The sequence below is a fragment of the Lissotriton helveticus genome, chromosome 3_1 (genome assembly GCF_964261635.1).
Source record: "Lissotriton helveticus chromosome 3_1, aLisHel1.1, whole genome shotgun sequence".
NCBI lineage: Eukaryota > Metazoa > Chordata > Amphibia > Caudata > Salamandridae > Lissotriton > Lissotriton helveticus.
In genome coordinates this window covers 624930908-624952180 of record NC_136061.1, presented here as the reverse complement: position 1 = coordinate 624952180, position 21273 = coordinate 624930908, and the positions used below count along the sequence as shown (strand labels likewise).

At 41.8% G+C, this 21273-nt stretch overlaps 1 protein-coding gene across 4 annotated transcripts in view; it reads right to left on the bottom strand.

Annotated features, from left to right (window-relative positions):
• CPSF7 (cleavage and polyadenylation specific factor 7) overlaps positions 1 to 21273 on the bottom strand; it is a 162173-nt gene that overhangs the window by 46477 nt on the left and 94423 nt on the right. For 3 of the 4 annotated variants that reach the window (XM_078680623.1, XM_078680621.1, XM_078680622.1), the window contains exons 4-7: positions 10903 to 11006; positions 6290 to 6435; positions 5555 to 6146; positions 2201 to 2322 (exon numbers count right to left, since the gene is read on the bottom strand). In XM_078680623.1, the coding sequence (XP_078536749.1) occupies positions 2201 to 2322; positions 5555 to 6146; positions 6290 to 6435; positions 10903 to 11006 (964 nt within the window). The remainder of the gene's footprint in view (positions 1 to 2200; positions 2323 to 5554; positions 6147 to 6289; positions 6436 to 10902; positions 11007 to 21273) is intronic. The other variant, XM_078680624.1, reaches the window with a different exon arrangement.

Genomic DNA, 21273 nt, shown 5'->3' with positions numbered 1-21273 from the left:
TAGTTGTAACTATAGTAGGGACTCTCGTCATCTTCCTGGTCGTCGACCACCTCGACGTCCGGGTCTTGTTCCTCGGCGTCGCCGTCTTCCTCCTCGACCACCTCCACCACTGGTGGCTTGGTCTTGTGGGGAATCGTGAAGGTTTTCATCTTTGCGTCGAATTCTTTCTTACGATGCAAGATGTTTTCCATTTCGGCCTCGAGACGCCTTCTCTTTTTCTCCATCTCGGGTGCGTGTTCCGCGTCGGATGGTTCGGCCGCTCTTTTCGGCGGTTGGCTCGGCGCCGTGCTTTTCGGTGCCGGAGGCTTCGACGCCGAACCGGATTTCGGGTCTCTGGTCGGCGTTGGTGCTTTAGGGTCCTTCGATCGATCCTTTTCGGGGACTATTTTCGACGACTTTTGCTGTTCAACAGCTCTCGGCGCCGGGGACTCCTTCTCAGAGGATCCGCTGGGCCTGTGTGTAGCCGCGGGCGCCAGGTGTTTTGGCGGCGGCGCTTTCGGGGCCTTGCCCTCGTTTTTTCGAGACTCAGAGTCTCTCGGGTTCTATGGGGCCGTAGAGTCTCCTACCTTATCAGAAGTCTTGGTGTAATCGGTCTCTACGACCGTGTAGCTGTCGTCTTCGGCTGCAGCGTTGTCCTCTTCCTCGGAGGACATCCCCAGATTGTAGAGGGATGGAGTAGGGGCCTTCCCCTGGAGGGTGGCGTGCGCTACCCTCTGGCTCGCTCTTACACGCAGGGTCTTCGGGGCGAAGGCAGAGCAGGCGTTGCAGTCCTCGCTTCAGTGATCTACCGGTAGGCAAAGGTTGCAAACCGGGTGTTGGTCCTTCTGCGCGTACTTGTGGTGGCAGTTACGGCAGAACTTGAACGGCGTGTTGTCCATCATCGAGCGCTCAGGGCCTCCCTGGTCGCGTGTTAGTCGACGTTCGAAGATCTCGATGAATTCTCCTTCTCCTTTGCTGGCTCTTGATCGATGAAGTCTCCTGGAGTCTTCAGATGAATTTTCTTTCCAATTTCTGTATTTTCCTTCTTCTTTCTCCAAAAATGTCTGGAGCCCAAACGGGAACGATCCAGACCCGACCGCAGAAAAAAAGAATCTGAAGATGGCGCCCAAAGTGGGAGCTCCCGCAGGAAGCATGCAGACGTCACCGGAAATGCACCCAAGGAAGTGTGACGCCGACGCCCACCTGGGTTACAAAACAAAACAAAAAAAAAAAAAAAAAAAAAAAAGAAAAGACTACGATTCCGGACCCAACCACAAGACCGCGGAATAATGCACAGCATAGTGAATCCAGAAAGATTCACGCTGCAAAATTTGGTATTCAGAGTCAGCAAAGGGCTTGTCTTTAAAGAACACTTCACAAGAAAACAAGATAGCTTGGTACCAGCTCTCTGTCCTTGAAATAAATGAAGTAAAATGATTTCAGAACAACCAACAGCAAACGCTGGTCCTTTCTAACCTGAATGTGTTCAACGCCCTGTGCAATGGCTACCTACACTTTGCTTTAGTACCCCTTAGAGACATACACACCACAGCATGCATCAAAAGTATAAAGAAACTCAACATCATCCCAGAGCTGAAGGAACTACACTGGCTCACCCACAAGCCTGCGTTATCTTCAAGAGCTGTTGCATCAGCTGTTGCATCACATACAAGGCCAACAGAAACTAACCCACTTCATTTTACAAGAAATTAAACACCATACTAAGAGCCATGACATTACCAGACTGGAGATGAAAGCGTGCATTTTTTTTTTTTTTTAACGACACAAGGTACGCTTTTTCTTTTACACTTCCAGATCTGGAGCTAAACAGGACTTGGAGTTGCATTCCCAGCAATATGCTGCAGATATATAAAACTGGAAAAGGAAACATCTACACAGTGTTGGTGGGAGTGATATGTGGGCAGATAATAAAAAAGCAAAGGACTGAAAAGCTGATAAGAGGGGGCAGAGACACTAATTGAGAAACTGCAGCTCAACTGTTTTATGGAGCAGCAGAGAACCATCAATGTGGCAAAGAGTCCAACCGGAGGGTTGTACAAATAAGAAAGCATTAAGAGACAGTCAGATGGTGTGTTATTTGATAGTATCCAAAGATGGGGACAGAAGGACATGGTCAAACTGCACTGGAGGGCTTAAGGGACATAGAAAGGGAACTGAAACATTTTAATCATGGGGATAAAAACAAGTTAACTCTGGTCACCTGAACTGGCTCCTGCAACAGCTTTGGAAATGGCGCTGCTAGAGATAGCACGATTTCGGTTCATGATCTCTTCGAACTCTTCTTCAGTCATGGGATCCCCATGAACATCCACTTCTTTGCTACTGGGATATGAGAAAGTTAACATGTTAAAATAAACTCAACAGGATGATTAGGAAATCAAAAAAGTTGGAAAACTATGTGGGATCTGCAATTTGCAAAATTAACAGCTTCCCTTTTTAATAAAGGTCAACAGGATCAATTCAGTTAGTGGGAAATCTAAGACGCAAGCTCAATAGTTCTCTTATGGCAAAGAGGGTCCCATAGAATCATCACTCCCACGACTCTTTTATGCTAAGTGACAATAAGTAAAAGCCTGAGCTCAGTCCCCTAGCTTAGTACACCAGTGTGCAGGAGCTTGGCATCAATGATTAGCTAATGCGATCAGTGGACATGTCAACCCAGGGATCAATTGACACCTTATGGAACTGATCAGCTGGAAATTAATCTTCAATACAACAACATATTACTCAGGCTGCAACAATTTAAGGTTATGAATTACAAACCAAATATTTCTAAGAGTCTTAATACGTGTGATCAAAAATACAAAAAAAGATATTTAATTATATAATCAAAAAACTATTCGCAATTTATTTATTACCAATGAGGAAGAAGCCACTAACGTACAAAAAAAGAAACAAGGTGTACAACCCCCAATGCAATCTTCTGTTAACAGTCGCTGTGAGCTGCATTAATCTAATGTACATTTTGTATGTTCTTTAGAGGAACAGCAGTGTAACAAAGCCACACAATCTATAATATTATCCTCTAATCTTCCAAACTTAGACACAATCTTCAAATTTATCCACAGTAGCAATAAGTACTTGCCAATCAAGGAGTGCTGCCAAAGGTCTAGAACCATCAGGCAGTCTAACACACTGAACGCAGCTAAATTACTCCTAAACACATGTAAAAATAAATCAGCAGCACTGTACCTGGTCAACTGTCAATCCAATTATATGTTAATTACACTCAACAACTAATTGATTACAGTAAAGGTGGTTGCAATAAACCACATAGGTGAAACCAAACATCCTTAATCTTAATTATGCATGTTCATTTAGTCGAACATTTTGAGAGATCAAAAAGCATCAGATATGATATGGATTGTGACTGATGTGATACTTTTTTCAATAGAGGGGAAAAAAATTCCAAAGCTTTAATGGAAAGAAAATAGATAGCTCAGGACACTGTTGAAAAGGGCTAAATATTGCATCCGAGTGGATGGGAAACAGTACTTTAATTCACTTGTTTTTTTCCATTATGGATGTGATAATTATACAAATATTATATTGTGCAATTCCTTTTATACATTCTCTTTGGGAATCAGCTACTGTAACGGAATTAATGGAATTGTGCAGTGTGAGGCTGCTATGCATTAAGTATTGATGGCACTGCACATTAGAAATTAATTGTTTCCCTAGGATATCTGAGTCTAATGTTATGTTTGTTTTGATAAGCGTGTTTTGGCTGTTAAGAGTACTTTGCTGGCAGCCAGGTTGAGAGACTTGAAGGATTCATATTCTAGTTTTTGGATATCTTTTGTGTCTATATTTTGTGCACTGAACTGGAATCTATGGCATCCACCTTAGGAGGACTAATTTTGTGCTCCAATGGCCAGAATTAGTCAATGGATGGCTCAGCTGCACCCAATAGAGACTTGTTTTAAATAGTCAGGTGTGCTTTAGCAACCTCTCTTTATCACACCAGCAGATTGTTTAGCCTCTCTGCTGTCCTCTATTGGTATGCAATGCCCTCTTTGCGTAGTCTGTCTTGCATCTGCAATTTATTTTTCACACTTGTGTGCATTTGCACTACACTGTTAAAGGGTAGTTGATATCTTTCTGTGCCAAAGGTGTTATTTTTTATATGAGTGTAAGAGGCTTAGTGTAGTTGAAATACATGCATTTGTGGACTTCGCCATAAGCTAATTCCTGATAATTCCTGATGGTTATCAAATTTGTGTTTGGTAGCCGTCTATCTTTCATTTACGCTAGAAAATGCATGTCACAGTGTACTATATTTAGATATGAGAATATTAATTTACAGACAACTTAGAGCTCTCTGCAACCGAGTGTAGTAGCTACCACTTATTTTGTGCATAGACACTTTGTGTACAATTATTCTTAGGAACAGACCAGAAAAACACACATGGTTATTGCCTTGCTATGCTGCATTAAGGCCCTTTGGTATCAATGTTGTGATATATTGCAACCGCCTAATATTCAATATAAAAGTTGGTAAGCATTTAACATATGATGGAATGTGCTAACAGCTGAGTAGGTACAGGACTCCTGACATTTATTTATATGTTTTAGATGTATCTTAGCTGTATTCAATTAGCTATTAGTTGCCTGAAGGCTTTTTAAACCGCTTCTTGATGTGGTGAAGTGTTGGCTGCCACTGAAGGATTTAAAGGTTGTGTCTAGGTTTGGGAGATCAGAAGATATTATAAATTGTGCCTCTGTTACACGGGACACATTCAGTTAGGAGATCAATTCTTCCTAAAAAAAAACATATGGATAAATGATATTATATTGACGCAGCTCATTGAGATGCTAGTATGGCCTAAAGATTACAATTGAGGTTTTCCAATATGTTGTACATATTGTTTTTCAGCTACGAGAAGCATCTTATAACAGGAAATCACTTTTGATCAGATGATTCCACAAATCAATTAAGTGTGGACTGAAACACTGGCTCTCTTGGATTGTTTCATTTTATATTGTTTTCCTTCGGTTTAGTGTTTTTATGCTCAATACAGCATAATCATGGTTGAATACTTATTCAGTATTGTAATTTTGTTTATTGTATGCACGGTTCACTGGGATTTATTACTTTTAACCCCTTCCATGCTGGGCCGATTCTGCTCCTGTGCTGAAGATTTCAGCGCGGGTGTGGTCATCACGGCCCCCAGCCGTCATCAGCACACGAGCACTGTAGTGCATGACGGCTGGGGGCCGTCATCAGCATGGAAGGTGTTAAGGTCAGTGAATCCTTACTTATGGCTAATAATTTTATTTTGGCTTACCCACACGTGATTAATTCTCTCGGGCATATAGAATTTGTTTTGGGATAATCTTAAATTATTCCTGCTGGAACAATATTTTGTTGTATTGGGTGACTACCCATGGTTCCTTAGACATTACAGGATATCACTTTTGTTGTACATTGGCCATTAATCCTCACCTATTGGAATCCACTAAACACTACCTGGGAGAAAGTGCTGGTCCCCACCAGGTAATGATCAACATATCCAAGGGAGAGCATTTTGTTTAATGCTGAAATATGTCTCACCTTGCCTGCATATAGGGGTTGTTCATCGTCTTTCCATATGGGCTAGGAGGGCCCTTGGTGTATGGATTGGGAGGACCTTTGTTGAAGGGGTTAGGGGGTGCCTTGTCATAGGGGTTAGGGGGCCTACTGTCATAGGGGTTAGGGGGCCTGTTATTAAATGGGTTGGGGGGGCGATTATTAAACGGGTTTGGGGGGGCATTGTCATATGGATTGGGAGGTGGCGCCAATGCTGCGTTTGGTGGAGGGAAAAAGGCAGGGTTAAGATGTAGAGCAGGGGGAACTGCTCCAGGGGGTGGTCCAGTCATGTGCGGAGGAAGCCTGGGAGGAGGAGTCATCATTTGTTGATACTGAAGACCAGGTGGTGGCATTGGACCCCTGTACCCAGCATTCATGGGAGGTGGCGCACGTGGAGGCATAGGGATAGGGAGGTTCATGACAGAATGGGGTACAGGCACACGAGAAGCATCCATGAAAGGGGGGCGGTTGAAGTACGGCATAACATTGGGCGGATTTTCCACTTTAGGGGTGGCTGCTGTCTGGCCACTGGGTGGGGTAATGCCATCCATGGAATCTTTAGCTCTTGGCGGGATCCCTGGAGACAAAACAAACAAAAGCTATTAGTTACAATTTTTGGCAGCAACTTCACTCTTAATGCCAAACCCTGACTCTTGCTCCACTCCTCCAAAGCTATACAAATTATTGAAAGACAGCACTCTGGGACTCATCTGTACTCACGTTTCCTTGACATACTCTCAAAGAAAGACAAGTTCTGCTTGTTAGCAGCACGAACGTCCAGTGGATCTCCATGTACGTTCCGACTGCCGAGATGGGCTATAAGCTGGGAAGCTGAGGATTCAGAGGCTACCACAATCTCAGCGTACCTGCCGGCAAAATAAAAGAGGAAAGGTTTCCAAAAGTGGGAAGCAGCACTAATCACTTCATAACATTACTACCACCACTAGCAAATTTGAATTAATTCTCCCAAAACAATGATCCTCCACTCTAGAAGTAACTTAGGTAAACCCATTCTGCTAAAAATAATCCCACAATAAGATACAATTCTAGGACCCCAACATATTATTACATGTGCTTAGTATTTAGAAATCTGGAGTGAACTACATATACTTGGAAAACCCTTGTTTCTAGACGTTCAGTGTACTTTAGCATGTACTGAAAAGCCCATGCTTTTCTAAGCAGAAGTCTAATATATATATTTGTGTTTACATAAAAAGGATGAGACTGGTTACATAAACACAATAAGTGTGTGCAGCTGTACAGCTGTGATGTACATAACCTGCTAGACTTGGATGATGGGATTCCAAGAAAAGAGATCAGGCCGAGTCAAAAGCACCACAGATCCGACAAAAGAAGACAGTACTTCTATCCATTAAATCAACAATCCCTTCTTTGATTTTCTTGAAAATAAGCACCCACCGTATTAAGTGGTGGATAAATACCCAAACTAAAAAGATCGAGATGTGGAGCACTGCCCTATTGGGAATGGACTAAGGGCTTTTGTCATACGAAACAGGGCATTTAATATAGAAAAAGTCTCACATACTTTACTACACAAAGTGAATATCAAGCGAATAGGCAAGTATCAACAACCATCTCCTTGCAAGCGTACAGGGCACCTGCATTTTGCTTAACCATGCTTAGGCTAAGCAATGTGGTCAAAAGCCTCACTCAGGGGCATTGGTCATCAGACCAGCTTACAGTATTTTGTTAGAAACAATCAGTACAAAATAAAAAAAAGATACAGATTAGGATCTTAGGATCCACCAAAAGATTTAAGATAGACACAGCTTACAGCAGGTGGACCTCACCTCGGACCAATCACAACAAAAGGGAAAATCCTTACTGATGTGTGTTTTTTAGGTACAGACGCAGATAATGGAGCGGGACTTTCCATACCAAAATAATGAAATAAATAAAGGAACACATTATCTACATTTTGAGGCATTTTGAAGACAAATCTTTTTTGTGGAGAATACAGGCAGAATACCCCTTTGCAGTGGACTTCTCTGCATTTATTGCAATCGAACAGTGCAGTAAATAAGGAAAAAAAAAACATAAACAGAAAAAAATAATGCAAAACTAAGCTTTTAACTTGCAGCAAGTAGAACGTACGCCTGATATTTGGGGCATTTGAAAGGAAATATTGTGCTGGTGGTGTAGGCAATGGTGTTAGAAAGCCTGAAAACATGGACAGAGTTGTTCTTTCTTGTTCTTTAAGTAAAGGTTAAAGAAACCTTTGACAGGACTAAAACAAAGACTTCATGTAGAGATGCACCCTTTAAACAATGTGTCCCTTTTTAAATTATACCAAGACATTAGTCCAAGTAAGCATGCATGTAAAGAACACTGGCTCGGAGACAATGTATTACCAAGGTCTAAGCTATCTAAAAATCTAGCAAAACTCACACACCAGTTGGTGGCCATTTGTTTTTGGTGCTGTGTTGTGGACTTGGTATACTGAGAGCACAATGCATGTCACCACAACGACCCTTTTTAATTTTTATTTTATCCGTCCCCACCTTCTTCAAATACACAAAGTGAATATACAAGTTTGCATAGCCTGTATGGGGAAAGCCTGGGTAACCTAAGGCATTGAGCTGTGCTAGTTTTCTATTTGGGCTGCAAGTTCCTGAAATGACGATTGCAAACTGAGCAATGGCTGATCAGCAAATTAATTAACATAGGTGCCTGGGATGTTTGATGAAAGTAACATTCAAAACCACGATCCAGAATTGAAGTAAGGAAACAATAGAATCTGTAATGGATCCAAATAACTGGGCAAAAGAGAGTCTGAGGGCAGGCAAGAATGTGTTCGTCAGATCAGCAGTCTAACCAGCAAAGGAGCAGGGAAGAAGCAGGGATAACCATCAGCAACAATTCTAAATCAGGTGAACGATACAATTAGTAAGATCAAGTCTCCGTATTTTTATGAGCTTTGTTTCTTCTGAGCAGAGAGAACGTTCATGAATGTAGCGGAGGACCTAGTGTCAGAGAAGTCAAAGGTTTAGATTTAACATCAGGTAAGCAGTCCAGTAAATAATGTAGCCGGTGGAGGCAGCACAGGTGTAAGTGCAGGTACTGGGCTGGTATCATGTTAGTATGCCCTGGAATCCTGCAGTCCAGGGATAAAAACAAATGAGCTACTGTTTCATTTGTGAGCCACTGAATAACTGACTAGTACATTTTTAATATTTACAGATTATGCGGAAGAAAAATCCAGCTGTATAACAATTAAATTGCTGCTGTACTAGGACTATTTCCGATGGCTCCTCCATTATCCAAACAGCTGGTTGCATAACCTCCACAAGCATTTCTACAATTAGTGTCCGGCATCATATGCGTGTTGGCCCCCTCCTGACTGCCAACTCATGCTGTCCAGTGCCACAGAGGCCTGTCCCCACCAGTCCAACTGCTTCTGTTGCCAAAAAGAAAAGATTATGTCCATCAACAGGTTATCCACCCCATGTTCACATCCGTGCATGGACAGAACCGATACTGGAACAGGCAAATTGGTACAGGAAAAAGTGGGGTTGTGGTTCTTCTACTTTGCATGTGTCCATAAGGTTGTTTGTGTGGTTCTTCTACTTTGTGTGGATCCGGAAAGTATTTCTTCTCATTGACTTCCTTCAAAAAAACACGGAATCAGCTTGTGTCAGGAGCAAACGAAGAGACCCATGCTGTAGCTGACCTGCGACTGATCCTTGGGTCCATGTCTGAACAAGTCTTTTCAATTGTAAACACCGACCACAAAAGATTTTAAAAATCGAGCAGTGGATAACTTTCATATTCTGGTTCTTAGTCCACTCACAAATGGTCAAATGGTAGAGGATGTTGTTTAAATTCACCTATCATAGGATTTCACTTTCAAGAGAAAACAGGAAGCAAGTATTGCAACTTGCAAGACTGCTAAGGCTGTTAAAAGACTGCTACTGGATTAGTGACAATACATAAATCCAGTCCGATTCAGGCACAAACAATTTTTGGCTACTTAGATGGTCATCCCCAGCACTCTTAAAGGCTCCTACGGTCCTCTTGTCATGCTCAAAATGATTTGCAAAGTACCATGCTATCCCCAGAACCATCAATAGAACAGGAATGCTGCATATAAACCCTATATAGAAAATTATAGACGCTTAGACGAATAGATACAAACACAAGCACCATTTCAAATCAATTAGAGCTACATTAGTGGAAAAACCAACAGAACTACAGAATGAGGAAAATCAAAAATTTTATTGAGGGTCTTATGAAATGTTTCAAAGACATTGTTGCACAATGGAAACTGGCTTCACTTCTAACCTCATTGTAGGTCAACCTATATACGGGTTAGGAAGATGGACATTGTGCATGCATTATCAAATAAAATAATAAAGTAAAAAATGTACTCCAATACTATTTTTTTTTACTGTAATAGTTATATTAATCAAAACACATAGCAAGAATGTCAAAACAATCCTCTGAATAAATACATGTTACAATCAGGAACAAACTGGCTATTTCCCTGAAATCTCACAAACTTGACATTAAGTTTTTCTATGTTATGGCATATTGTGCCTGCTCATTATATATGTATATATACATATGTTTTTGTATTGAGCAAATACAACTATGTTCACCTCTTTAGGCAACTTGGGAGTGGACAGGTTATTTAAAAAATGCCAAAGGGGACTTTCCACAGGTTGCTTCTATCACAAATACAGCATTTATGGTGGAGAAGCAGGATGAAACTTTTCTTATAACAAATTATATACCCCATTTTTTAATTCCAGTCCTCTGAAACAACCACACTTTCAGCTGGATGCCGGATGGGGAACAGAAATTTTTCCGGCACGGTGCTTTTATAAGGTAAGAATAATATTCTTGCCTAAGACTAATGGCAAAATGCTACAAATAGTCGATTTTTAACAAAAGGGAGGACTACTGATTATCTAGAATCATTTCAAACAAACATTTGTACAAGCATCACAGGGGATCAGAAGGCAGATCCCAACATTACTGAGAACAAAGAATATTTCTCACTAACTCAGGGATAGCAGCAGGGAATCGCAACTGCACAGGAACTCAGTTTAGAACACTTAATACAGGAGCTACCATTTGAGGAAACAGCAAAGAGGCTTTCAGAAGACTATCTGAATCCATCCTGCTCTTACACCAATTCCCCCAAAAGATTGCTACCTTAGTGTTCCCATACTAAAATAGTAGTCCTGATCAGATAAGCAGTCCCACCAAAGAACTACAGTATGTCAGATACGCTGGAACACTACAATAAGTCAGTCCCGCTGGAACACCACAGTACACCAGCCCCATCACAGCACCAGAGTATGTCTCACCCTTTAGACTGGCCATTTGATCTGTTCTCTGCAAACTTCAGCTCTATGAGGTCACGAACTCCCACAGAGCGAATAATCGTTTCCAGCTGCTGATCCGTGGTCCACTGAGGGCAAAGAAAATCGTCACAATTATTTCCTTCAGGATTTAATTCAAATCTACTCTTTGCCGTGTCTTTGGGACAAAAGCTGGATTTGCATTTCCATTTATATTCTCCCCTGTTCACTTTTTAGTGCAGTGTTGAATTTGACCATGAACTAACAGTTTGCCGTTTCTAACATATGTACAATTAACCTTGGTTGGTCTCTTATTTTGCCTTACCAACCCCACCCCCCTCCCAAAAAAGAAAAGAAAATACAGGGCTTGCAGTGATCCCTTTTACAAGGCAAGGCTGACGGTAGGTGTACAAATTTGTGTGTAATATCTGTACATATTTCCAATATGTCACTGAAATTGTGGGCTCAAATCTGTAATCCGGATTAAATGGATCCTGCTCCAAAAATGCTGCAAGTCAACTAGCAGTAAACACAGTTATCTAGTGCACCATCAGTGATGGTGCACCGTTTATTTGTGTATAAGCCACCACAGCCCTGCCTTGAAAACACTTGTTAAATTGTCATTAGAAATCCATTATAAATGTACAAGAATTGTTGATCACATCAATAATATACAGTCAAGTCACAATTTAAAATACTTTTATTCACCATAAATTCACAGCATGCTTTTGTGATTAACAAACGAATTGCATTTATTTTACATACATTGTACAAACATGTTATCCTCAGCAAGCCCTCGCAGGCTTAACGGCGCTGCCTGCATTGGAAGAGTGCTGTGCACCTCCTGAGTTTGTCACACGGCTCAAAGAGAAGGGCAAAAAAAATTCAACTAATGCTGGTACCACGACACCTGAAAATGTTATGGAACATCTCCAGGATACACAGTTATCTCCTAAAACATGAACACATTTTCCTCATCTTTTTACACGTAGCCCAGCAATTGGAAATATGTATTTTTTGACTGTTGCTGTACTGCCTAAGGTCATGACCCCCCATAGAAATCTGAACAGTCAGTGGGTTTAAACACGAACCATCATGATTATTATCAAAGTTAAGCAAGAATGTTTTAGACGAAGTATAATGTGTCCTGCATTTCTGTGGAATCTGCGACACTATTGCCAACTTTTAGAATCTTTCATATTCGACGTGGTACTATGAAGCAAATGTGTTGCAGGCATATTGCCTTGCCGATTATGTCCTCTTCCAAACGTGTCGCCAAGGCCATCGCAAACCGGGATTATGCTCCACCATGCCCGAATTAATCAGTCAATGACAAGAAGCTAAGAGCAAGGCAAAGTGCACTTTCTAGAGAAATAATGCACCATGAGTTTCCCAGACGGTTCCAATCCGGGCCTTTATTGAGGGATCACAAAGCCAGTAATAAAAATACAGACAGTGCATTTGATCAAAACAGATCTTTTATTTTAAATGGTAAAATAGAAAAAGACTAAGAACAGTCAAAATAAGAGTAAACAAACATAAAAAAATATGAGAAAACAGTAAGTAAAATAAAACTAAAATAGAATCAATGTACAGACAACCCCGTTTGTAGCTTGCAGGTGGAGTGATGGTCGGGAACACGTGTCAAGAGCTAGGATGCCTTGCTTGGAAGCTTAATGAGTAGAAATGAACCATAGAAGCCGCGGCTAGCACGGCACCAGAGAGTAGCTTCTCAGAATAATCTTGTGTTCGGATTTTTAACAAGGCCCCGTCTCTCAGAACTAAAAACAGATGTGTTTGCTCAATGACAGAGCTATGTCAGTGTAATGTGACACCTATTTCATCATCCATTTGCTGCTACGATGGATTCTGGAACGAACAATGCTTTACTGTTATTCCATTTTAACCATACCGTACCTTTAGTTAGTTTGTCATAAATAAAAAAAAAGAAATGAAAAGCATCTGTTTAGTGTCAGGGCTGCGACTTCATACCATTCCAACACTAATAATAAAAAGGCTGACATTCCATGCACCACGCAGCAAAGCACACAAGATCGTCTATGGACCACACATGGTGGTGAGTGAAGGATGCTGCACCTGACCCAAAGAGGTAGAGAATAAGGATAGAAAAAAATGGTAGCCTGCTGTACTGCGAGACCCGCCGTTGGTGCTCATGCATCATAAATGGGTTAACATAGCTGGGAGCACGAGAAACAACCCCTAGAACGAAATTAATGCATCCTCCAACAATATGCACATCTGGAATTAACCTGAAATAACGTAACCGTTGGTAAACGCCCAATGTTTCTTGGAGATGCAGTCTCTATGGGTTCATTGATAACTCCCAGAAACACCCAATTTTATGTTAAACTAAATATCCACAGACCCCCTCCATCGAGAGAAAATAGCAGAAAGAAAAGAAACAAGTCAAACATACCAGCGTCTTACAAAAAAATACTAGGGCTCAGGGTACACTTCATCAGCTCCTATATGTTTTAGAACATAATGATCACAAGAAGAAAGTAAAAATAGCCATACATTGTTAACATGTTTAGTCATATAATTGACTCTTACTCTATAAAATTGGACGACGGCTGTGGGTCAAAGAATAGTCTCTAGGTGGAAGTTAGGAAATACACCAAGCATTTATGTTCCCAAAATCTATGCATAAGATTATCTAAAATCATATCTGGAAGAAAACATTAAGCTACAATCAAATAAGGCCCTACAGCTTCAGAGAGCAAGAGATAAAAGGCCAACACAATGTGTGTTCCCTTGAGAAGAGACTAAAAGCGGAGGCATTGGCTTAAAATGACACCTATGTTGTACAAAAAAAAAATTGTTTGCAAGACTGGATTCACCGGACTGATGATACACAAGAATTCCTCAAACAACGCAGCTGCTGTACAGAAATACATGACAAAATACACAAATGTTAGAATGAAGAGGAAGATAAAGATGCTTAGAAAACCTTTAGTCAAGAAACCAGAGTTTTGCCATCACACCCCAGAAATAGCAGCTTGATAAATGAGACAGATCTATAGAAAAGGACTATGCTAGAGCATATTCAGAATGCACAGTGCTGACAATGAGCACTTCTAATGCTCTAAATACGGGAAGACAGAACAGTCACACAAATAAAAGTATGATAATGGTGAGAGAATAGTGTGCGATCATAAATGGATATAAACGGCACTGGCAAGGTACAGATAACATCGGAAAAAAATATAAACTGCACCTACAAACAGAAACAATGTGGCACATATATCCAAGGTCATTTCAACTTCACGGATGTCAACGAACAAGGAGGGACACCCTCAAGCATCTTAAGAATTATCAAGCAACTAACAGAACAAAAAACAAAACAAAAAAAGGAGATGACGTTCCTCACAGGACTCTCTGAAAAAAGTTAGTGCTAAGGATACAGTTCAGAGGAAACCTGGGATCTAGTAGTCCGTCAGTTTGGCGGGATTGGAGGATGACGGGGGTAGAATAAAAGATTGTGTTACGTATGAAACAGCAAGTATGAGTGGTAGGTTCATGCAACAGGAATTCAAAACGCCTGTGTGATAATTTAAGGCGGATAAATCATGAGAAATGGGGGAAATCAAAGACCTTGGATTGTTTCTATTATGATATAATGCAGGAAAACAGGCTAGTATGAAACAATCATCTGTCAACCTCAGATTTGTTTTTAATCAAGCATTATACCGTTACCTAAACAGGGCACAATTGCAGACTTGAAGAAAACTGGCTCTGAACAGGACAAGTAAGAGTTCATAGTATGGGCTGCATTAAGCCACTGCACATGTATTTCAGCGGGGCACAGCAACGTCTGACGAGAGGCCAGTAATGTAACCCCGATTCATCTGAAGGGACAAACAGGCAGGACACATAAGACTAGTTTATTGCCTTTTCTTTACCACCGCCATTGGTGGTTTGTAAAATTAACGCAAATCCTACAACCACAATAGGTGGCATCCTTCATCATAGGGACTCGTTCCTCACCAGCAATGGAAGTTTAAGGCGTCCATGGAAGTTCAAGGCAAGCTGTCCATGAGCTCTTCGGTTTGTTTTTTTGGTTTGTCGTAGAGGAACTGATAAATGGTATGTTTCCTACCCTACATAACCGGGTTTACCCCTTCAGGGTCACTAAACAGCACTGTGTTAAAACTGTGCAATGGCCGACTGCAAAATTCTCAATAGATTGCCTCCTTAGCACAAGATTAAACAAGCACTGGCAAAGGCTACAAAGTCTGGTGTTGGCTTTGATTTTTTTTTCTTAATGCTTGGGTTGTTATGGGTTTTGTAAAACAGTAAAAAATATAAACACACTGGCTAAAACCAAAACAGCTGTTTGATCATAAAAAGCCCACATTGCCATCATAGATCCTGGTACGGACTACAATTTGTGTGTGAAATGCTACTTCTGAAAGAACAGGATGCAGCTACTTGTAGTTAAATTGCCAATGGCTGGAGGTGACTGTTCAGCTGTCCTAGTTGTATGTAGTAGTGGCCTGAAGAAAACAGCAAATAGACAATAGCTGAAAAGGGCTGCCGACAGCCTCTATAAAAGTATTTTACAGATATATAATTAGGGGAAATTTTGACTAAAGACCGTTCTAAAAATCAGAATCTGGGCTATTAGGACCCTACAGTCTGTCATGTGTGTCAACATGTTTTTGCCTGCTTCGAATACCCTGGGATTAGGGGCATTTGTCAGCATCAAATTATCCCAGTAAGCCTGTGCCACCATCTGGCCCAGTCAACCTATTCTGTTGAAAGAGGTTTAGGGGAAAGGTATACATTTGCATGGTCAAGGCGCAAATGTTGATTGACCTGTGTACAAAGTATTACAGAAATTTTAAAAAGCATAATGCAATAATTAGCCATAAAAACCTCCAGTAACAGACACATATTGTGATCTCACATGGTGGGTAGTTCACACACTGAGGACCTTTCATTATTAATCCCAAACATTCACCAATACATGTGGGCACAGCAGTGCACAGATTTACACTGACACTTACACTTGCCACTCACCCAAATGGAGAATCAATAATTATATGCTTGCATAAGGTTGATGAGTGTGTGTCTGTAATTCCAGTAATGTAAATACGCCTGCAGAAAAATTATCTTTGTAAGCAAAGTGAACGCTGCATCAATATTCCCAATAATTGCAACTCCTGCAACACATCCTCCACGCTCTGCTGGCATCAGTACCCAATAAGGACAAAATGTTGCACTGCTCCATGTACATTTATTGTTATGCCACGTTCGGGAGAGACGATACCCAGCCATGAATAGTGTGCTGTTCTTCCACGTGGCTAATGTAATCACAAGGAGTGAGCAAAAAGTTAGCAAAACTAAGTTGTTTGTTATGTAGAATTAAAAGCGATTACTAACTCTACAGTAAATACTCTAATGAGAATGCAACACTATTATTCAGAGTTCTAAACTAAGAAGAAGGTGGCTTCTACTGCATTAGGATGGTCAAGACATACTGGACTGGTCTAACCAGTTTTTTTGTTTAAATCCAATTCCATGCTGACTGACTAATGTATTTACAAAGTGCTCGATTGAAGAGGCGTCTTGGCGCTAAAATAGGTTCATACTCCTCCGGGTGTTTACTTATTCAAGAGTGCTAGGGTAACAGCCAGGTCTTAACCCGTTTCCCGAAGCTATTGAAGTAGGATTGCAGTCTCAGCTGTGGCGGGAGGGCTATATCAACGAACCCCTTTTTAGGTCTCGCCTACGCAGCGCGCATACGCTGCTTAGGAGAGAGACCTATAGCTATTGGCACAGCTTTGGGGGTAAAAACGTGTACGCATTGCATTGCTTGCAATGGCAACGCGTGCACGCCCGACGATTACCTTGCGGGAGTGCGCAGCGCCATATGGTGGCGCTATATGGCTGCACACTCCTGCAAGGGAATCGCGCATGCCCCCTCCTCTCTCCCCCCAGCTCCTGCTGTCGCGCGAGGCGCGCGCTTGTGATGGTTTTCCTTGGAGAAAGCTGTGAAGTGAGGTTCGTGGCATATTCTCAACTAAATCAACGTCACCTGCTTGGCAAGGGAAGCTTTTTCGTTTGACTTTCACCTAGTAACAAAAAACAAGTACGTAATATTGATTACGGTTACACTGCTTGTCAGAATTAGGCAGGCTTGCAGGTAAATTGGGATCTTTTCTAAAATGCCAGGGCCTCCTAAAGGTCGGTCTGGGAGAGGCAGACTCAGCTACAGATGGGATCTCTGGAGACTGCTAGATGTGCGCAGCGAGTCTTCAAGAGCGTTGTAATTGTGTTTCTGAGGTGCTTCTGATCATGCTTCTGCAGCGCCTACAGAGACTCTGGACACAATAAGGTCCACAGAGAGGGGTGATCATCCATGATTTTTCAATTTGTTACGTATTCAAGAGCTTATAAATCATGCACCCGATCCATAGGAAGTCTTTGGCATAGCTTGAAAACATTTACACTGCAGAGAAATTACATTAAAAAAAGGTGTCAGGTGATTTCCCCTCACTGAGCAGGAAAGATTTATTGCAAAGGGGGTGTTGATATCGGCATATGTCGCTCCCTGCAGTTTAGAATGAGATCTATGCAGGCACAGAGTCCTTGCCTATTGAGAAATTACACCCCCACTTCCCGCACAGGCCCCCCGTCCTTTTTGCAGATACATGCTAAGTTCACCCATCCTTAGGTCCCTATTAGCATGTCCATGCCAGTGGCTACGAATTCTTTTAAATACACATTTAGATAAAAGCACTGCTATGAGTACAAAGGAGATAATACTGCGTACACTAAGCCGTTTTGCTACTGCCAGAGCCCAGACCCAGCTCTCCTCCATTCATCGTGACTGGGCTCCGGTTCCGAAGGCCTCTCTCTTTGCTCGCGCTATCCCAGCTGTGGCACAGGGTTTTGTGAGCAGCTGATCCGTGTCAGTCATCTCTTGCATCTTTTCTGATATCACGGCCACCTCCCTCCTTGCCGTCAGGAAGATAAAACAAGCATTGGCATAGCCAATAGGTCTCGCCTTTGGGACCTTATAAGTATTTAATTCTGCAGCACAATATCCTTGGTGCAACATCAACTGTTGCATGGCTAAACACTTATAATGTCCCAAAAGCGAGACCTATTAGCTATTCCAATCCTCGTTACCCATGGACGTGGAAATCCACCTTTTCGACCTTCAATAAATGTTTAATGTTCATGATCTAAAAACGTAATGCAATAACATCTCCCATTAGTAATAGACAATTTCGTTTTGGCAATCAAAACCCGATCTATATAGTAGGGAATCTTAAAACTGGTAGGGACATTATGGCTGTGCAATTAAGCTTTGACAGCACAGATCACATTCTCTCTGTGCATATATAATTACCATGTTCATTTCACACCTCACGCAAGGACAGCGCAATTATGTTAGCAACACCCATGGCCAGTGTGTGATGAAGAATGGAGCTGGTTCAAATTTCCCAATACAGTTTAACTGGCTTTAAAAGGCCCACGTAGCCGTGCATCTTTATCCACACCGGACAGCAATACCTGAGGAGCATGGAGGTTGTATTGCAGGTATTTTCATACTTGGGAATATTGATGCTACATTGCATTTGCCTATAAATACCTTTTTTATTTTGGCATATTTATTTTACTGGGGTTACAGATAAAACGTATTGCCCAAAAGCGTCTGGATGAGTGAAGGGTGTGTGCGTGGCCAGTGTGTACCTCTGCACTACTTTGCCCACGTGTGCTGGTGAGTGCGAGATGGATTGTGAAGTATCGATAGTCTGCGAACTCGCCACCATTTGAGAACACAACAGGTTTCTTTCTCTATTTTTTTTCTCCTGAATTCAGCTTTAGCTTCACTTCCATGAGCCCCAATATGAATTTCTTTCATGTTTTCATACGAGGGCCTAGTGTTCCACAACCACAATTCATATTTTTCATGCAGTGTTTTGATCACAAAGCAAGCAAGATCACTCAAAGCTTGCTAATGAAGAATTCAGAAAAGATACATGCAGATTCTCTTGAGCAATCTGGACTCGGAGTGTAAGCATTAGCAATATCATTCATTTTAAGCTTTATGGGTACAGGGTGTTTGCAGCATTACATAATCTTTAGAGTTGGTAACTTTGCAACTGACAACTAAAAAGCTTTTTCTTGTTTCTTCTGCACTTGTGTCAATTGGTGATGAAAGTGCTTTATTCACAAATCATAGCAAGCACTGGCAAAGCAATGATCTGGCGTTAGCAGTCATCCTTTCGCCAATTTTTGTTTTGCCATGGTTTTTGCAAAACTTTGTTTGGGAATATAATGGGCCCTCATCAGTCGAAGAAAATTCAATTGCTACCAGCAAAATAGTTTTTGGGGTCTCAAAAAAGAAAACACATTACCATGGTCCTCGGTGGTACTGAAGAAGATTACTTTGTTTGTGGATGGTTCCTTGTGAAAGGGGCGGCATGCTGTAACTCGTAGTGACTGACTTCACTACGAGTTACTACTGAAGTGGGCTGATCCACTGCCCCTTAATAAATGAATAGAAATATATGAATGACACCAACCACAGACTAATGGATGAAGTTTTTCTGAAATCCTTATTTGTAACTCAGGCCTCGAAAAATCTACTCACCCACTCGCAATTGCGAGTAAACGTTTATCAGGTCGAGCTATTTTTAGTACCTACTAGTCTCATCTGGAAAGTGAATTTATGCTGAAAAGGTGCAGGTTTTCTGTCCATTCAGAAAGAATGAGCAATAAAGATGCCGTTAAATCTGGTTTTTACCTTGACACATGTGCAGTCTGTTCAAGGAAAGAGGCCACATGTCAGTGTCTTTTTCTAACGGCTGCTTGTAAAATGGTGTTTCTTTTTCTCTCTCTAGAGGTTTTTTGTCAAGTGAGCGGTCTGAAGATGTCAGTTATTTTTCTCTAACACCATTTAAATAAATAGCCTGTTAATTAATATTAGACATATTAAAAAATGAATATGCTACTTACCAGTATGCATCTGTTCTTGGCATGTAGGGCTGCTAACATTCATATCTTAGCATTAGATCGCCGCCTAGTGTTGGGCTCGGATGATCGCACATTGTTGTCCTGGAAGAGTCTTCGAAGTATCCTGAGATAGGTGGCTCCTCCCCTGGACTACAGTGCGCATGGGCATCGGCTCCATCCCCAGATTGTTTTTCGCCATTGTGGCAGAAGATGGAGTGAAAAGTGTAAAGGATGTCCATGCTAATGAATAAATACAATAGTATATCTGCAGCTGCGACAGGCACCGGGGAGGAGGGCGGGCGATATGAATGTTAGCAGCCCTACATGCCAAGAACAGATGCATACTGGTAAGTAGCATATTCAGTTCGAGGCATGTGGGCTGCTAAATTCATATCTTAGCATAGAATACATAGCAGTCCCTCCATCAGCGGCGGTTGCCCGTGCCAGCTGCAGAAACCTGAAAAAGTGTTTTCAGAACAGCCTGTCCTACAGCAGCTTGCTGCTTGGAATGCACATCAACACAGTAGTGTTTTGTAAAGGTATGTGGTGTAACCCACGTGGCTGCTCTGCAAATATCCTCTAAAGGAATGTTCCCTAGGAAAGCCATGGATGCCCCCAGTTTGCGTGTGGAGTGCGCTCTGGGGGGTATTGTTAAAGTGCGCTTGGCTTTTTGATAACATATCTGGATGCACTTAACAATCCATCTGGCTATCCCCGCTTTGGAAATCGGGTTGCCTTTGTGTTGTGGTGCGAAGGCAACAAAGAGTTGTTGTGTTTTCCTAAAGGGTTGTGTTCTGTCTATGTAGTACATCAACGCCCTCCGTACATCTAAGGTATGGAGCATTCTTTCCGCCACCGTTTGAGGGTTTTGAAAGAATGCTGGTAAGTCAATAGTTTGGTTTAGATGAAACTGTGACACCACCTTCGGAAGGAATTTGGGGTTAGTGCGTAGCACTACCCTATTTGGATGAATTTGAATGAATGGCACTTGGATTGTGAGCGCCTGCAGCTCACTGACACGCCTCAGAGACGTAATAGCTACAAGGAAAGCTAATTTCCACGTAAGGAACTGGAGTTCACACGAGTGCAGTGGCTCAAATGGTGGTCCCATCAGTCTGGTGAGAACGACATTGAGGTTCCACACCGGAGCTGGCGGTGTTCTTGGGGGAATGACTCGTTTCAGACCTTCAAGGAAGGCTTTAATGGCGGGCACTCTGAAGACAGAGAGCTGCTGCCTGTTTTGAAGATAAGCCGCTATGGCGGATAGATGTATCCGAATGGAAGTGTACGCTAGATTGCACTTGTAAAGATGCAACAGATAGCAGATGATGTTGGGGATAGATGCATCTAGCGGGTTGATGTCATTGGCTGTACAGTAAATGACAA